This window comes from Lottia gigantea (genome assembly GCF_000327385.1).
Source record: "Lottia gigantea unplaced genomic scaffold LOTGIsca_284, whole genome shotgun sequence".
NCBI classification, from domain to species: Eukaryota; Metazoa; Mollusca; class Gastropoda; family Lottiidae; genus Lottia; species Lottia gigantea.
Window position 1 is genome coordinate 14,192 of NW_008708916.1, and position 3,332 is coordinate 17,523.

The 3,332-nt window shown below is 33.3% G+C and overlaps 2 protein-coding genes across 2 annotated transcripts in view; both read left to right on the forward strand.

The window, feature by feature from the left end:
* Nucleotides 1-1,153: 1,153 nt before the first annotated feature.
* Nucleotides 1,154-1,831, forward strand: LOTGIDRAFT_175457 (hypothetical protein; the record flags this gene model as incomplete). The annotated part of the gene is made up of 1 exon (XM_009056676.1): nucleotides 1,154-1,831. The coding sequence occupies one exon, from the start codon at nucleotides 1,154-1,156 to the stop codon at nucleotides 1,829-1,831; it is 678 nt and encodes a 225-aa protein (XP_009054924.1).
* Nucleotides 1,832-2,559: 728 nt separating this feature from the next.
* Nucleotides 2,560-3,332, forward strand: part of LOTGIDRAFT_175458 (hypothetical protein) — a gene marked incomplete at both ends in the record, with an annotated part of 1,522 nt that continues 749 nt past the window's right edge. Inside the window, one exon of the mRNA XM_009056677.1 lies at nucleotides 2,560-3,316. Within this exon, the coding sequence (XP_009054925.1) occupies nucleotides 2,560-3,316 (757 nt within the window). The remainder of the gene's footprint in view (nucleotides 3,317-3,332) is intronic.

Here is a 3,332-nt window from a genome sequence, read left to right on the forward strand (position 1 = left end):
GTTTCCCATGAAGGTTAAAGTCAATAAAATAGTCTTCAAACAAACCGGTAAGGCCGTCAAACATATTTCATTATTCAATGGTAATTTGGAAGAGACTATACAAATTGATAAAAGGGATGATTTATATGAAATTGAAACGAAAAATGGTAAATATGTAGACACCTTTAAAATGGAAGTAGAAAATGATAAGGATATCATTGGAATCAAAGATTTAGATATGATATTGGAGACGGAAAATCCACCATCAACCAACATTGTCAAAAATCCACCATCACTTATAATACCCGCACACATACCCGGACCAATAGAATCGAGCAGTCACGAGTTTTTACGAACAACAGACTTTGAATATGTAAAACTGTATTTTGTTTTAAGCGGAAAATACACCTCGATCGATGTTCATAAAAGTCAACAAGAAAGAGTTTATAGTACATTTATCGTTTGCCGAAGACCCCATCCTTGAAGGTGGTGGTTATATTTCTAGAGCCAAGATAAACATCGAAAAAGAAAAAAGAAAATATTCCTATCATCTTAAAGAGGACCATACGAAAAAAAGAAATGTCGTTAGTACGCGTAAATGTTTTTTACTATTAATACCCGTAAATATAATAATGCTAGGCCAAACAAGTACGTTCTATATGATATTCCGTGGTTCCATTTATCGGAAATTCACTTAATTTAACGACTTAAAAAATGGAACTCGAAAGCTGACAACAATACATGATAGACAAACAAGAAGAGTTGTAAATAAAGTTGAGACAGTACAATACATGCAGGAAAACATGGAGAAGAATCGATTGTTTTCAAGACAGCGAGTGTAGTTCTAACGATAGGAACAACACTTGCAACGGCCGTGACTGGTGGATTAATGGTTCCGGTCATCGTCCCAACTGTATTAGCCACAATTACTGCTATTCAAACTTCATCTTGTGGCTTGATTGCTATAGGTTTCACGAGCAAAAAGAAAGCTCATTATAAAAAGAAAACGGATATCTTGAATATGTATCTTTATCAATTGTACATCTTTTTCGAAAGATCGAAAGAAGACAAGAACATAACAGTTGAAGAATTAGAAGAATTCAATGAAATTTTGGACAAATTCCATACAGAAATATCAGCGGTCAAAATAAAGAAATAATATATAGTTAAAAATATGAATAAAATCGAACACGATGAAACATTGATAGAAAACGTCCTATTTTCCGATGTTATCAAGGCTGTTTCCAATAAATTTAAAACATTCAAAGGACAAATTAAAATAGATGGAGAGATAGTCGAGGAAGGGAATCACAGACAAAACATGTCATTCCTCGGTTTCAATGCCAAAACTTTTCACAATTTCTTTTCAAATATGGACAAAAAATCTGATGCTTCCAATTGGTATTTTAAAGGAAAAATAATTTTAATGCAAGACAATTTCCAAGAAATAAAAAGATCGAGAGTTGGCAGAGGAGGAACTGATCTACGTAAAAAGATAAATGAATACGAAGGTGAAAATTGTTACATACCTACAGATGGTCACTGTTTTATCAAATGCGTCAATCGTGTTTTGAACAAAGATTTAACGTGTAAATTTCAAGAATACATCTACGGGTTTTCAAAAGCAAATAGAAAAGGAGTGATGACTTGTGCTAGAATGAAGGAATTCAACAAGAAATTTAACACTTCGTTTCAAATTTATTATCCCAAAAACAGACATTTTCACCCCAGAGACGTACATGATGAATTAGATTGGGTTTTTGACTTACACAACTCGCATTTCTGTCTGATTAGAAGAAGCCAAAAAAGTTTGGGAATTCAAGAAATAGAAGACAATTATGAAAACGTGTAGACATGATAACGCAGTAACACAGGTTTCACCTCTCAAACTAAACGTGCTTTCAAGTATGAGTGATGATGCGTTATTCGCTTGGGATTGCGAAACGTATTCAGAAAAAGACACGCGAAGAGCAATTCCTTATGCCTGCACTTTAATTAATTTAGAAAAAGTAAGAAAAAAGTTAGAAAAAGATATCTTTCCTACTGATAATGTTCCAGAAGAATTTTATGATAAACTAATAGAAATATTTGTAGGTACAGATTGTACAGATCAAATGTTGAAATATTTAGGTCAATATGATAGAAAGAGATTAATATTAATTTCTCATAACGGCAGTGGATTCGACAACTGGATCGTGCTTAAAAATACAAAAAAACTAACACATTGCCCTTTAAAAACACCCAGAGGAATTCTATCTTTTCCTTTATCTAATCCATACACAGATGAAGATTTACAGAAAAAATGGAAAAGACAGAAAGAAATAAAGGTTAATTATTTACAACATATTAATTTCACATGTTCCTATCAACATGAAAAATCTACTTTGGCTGCATGGGGAAATTCGTCCAATCTTCCCGCGAATTTGAGAAAGATTGCCGACGTAGATATCGCTGAATACACGCAAGACAACTGGGAGGAATTGAGACACGAATGGGAACCTTACGCCAAGAGACACTCTCTGTTTGGGAGCTTGTTTGATAAAATACAACCAAGTCACGAAAGAAGTTGTACACCAGAATATGTCCAATAATCTAACGGCTCCATCTTTATCTTTAAAGGGTTGGTATTATTTATATCATTACGATAAAGAAATGGTGGAAGAAGAATGGTATGAAACTACTAGAATGGTTGCGAAACATACCGAAAAAGAAAACGTAGAAAAAGTTTATTCGCACACTAATCCTTTTATAAGAAATTTTATCAGACGATCTATTAAAGGAGGAAGAGTTTCGGAAAATAGAAAATCATTTGAAACGAACAAAATGGATGAAATTTGTAACGTATTAAAGGAATATATTTCACAAACTGACACAGAAAGTAATAACATAATTGATTTATTTAAAGAATACAGTGCAAGCACAAAAGACAAAACGGAGGTTCATTCGAGACTTAAAAAAACAGAATGTACTAAACTAATGGCATTTGATGCTAACGGTTTATACGCTTCCGCCATGTCGGATTTAGACAGTGAATATCCGAGAGCGGAAAGTGGAAGACCGTTTCTACCAGAAGAAGAAAAAGAATTTGTAAAACTCTTCAATAAACAAAAATTCAGACCTAGAACAGCTATTTTAACAGTTTGGTTTGAATATCCCAAAAAAATGTTCTTCCAACCGATACCAGCTAAAGATAAAATCACTTTCACGAATAAAGAAGGTAAAAAGGAAACTGGTAACAAAATCAGGTTCAGAAATGGTTTCTGTCACGACGTTTTAACATCGGTCGATATTCAAGAAATAGTGAAAGCCGGTGGACGAATTATTAGAATATTAGATGGTATAGTTTACGAAGA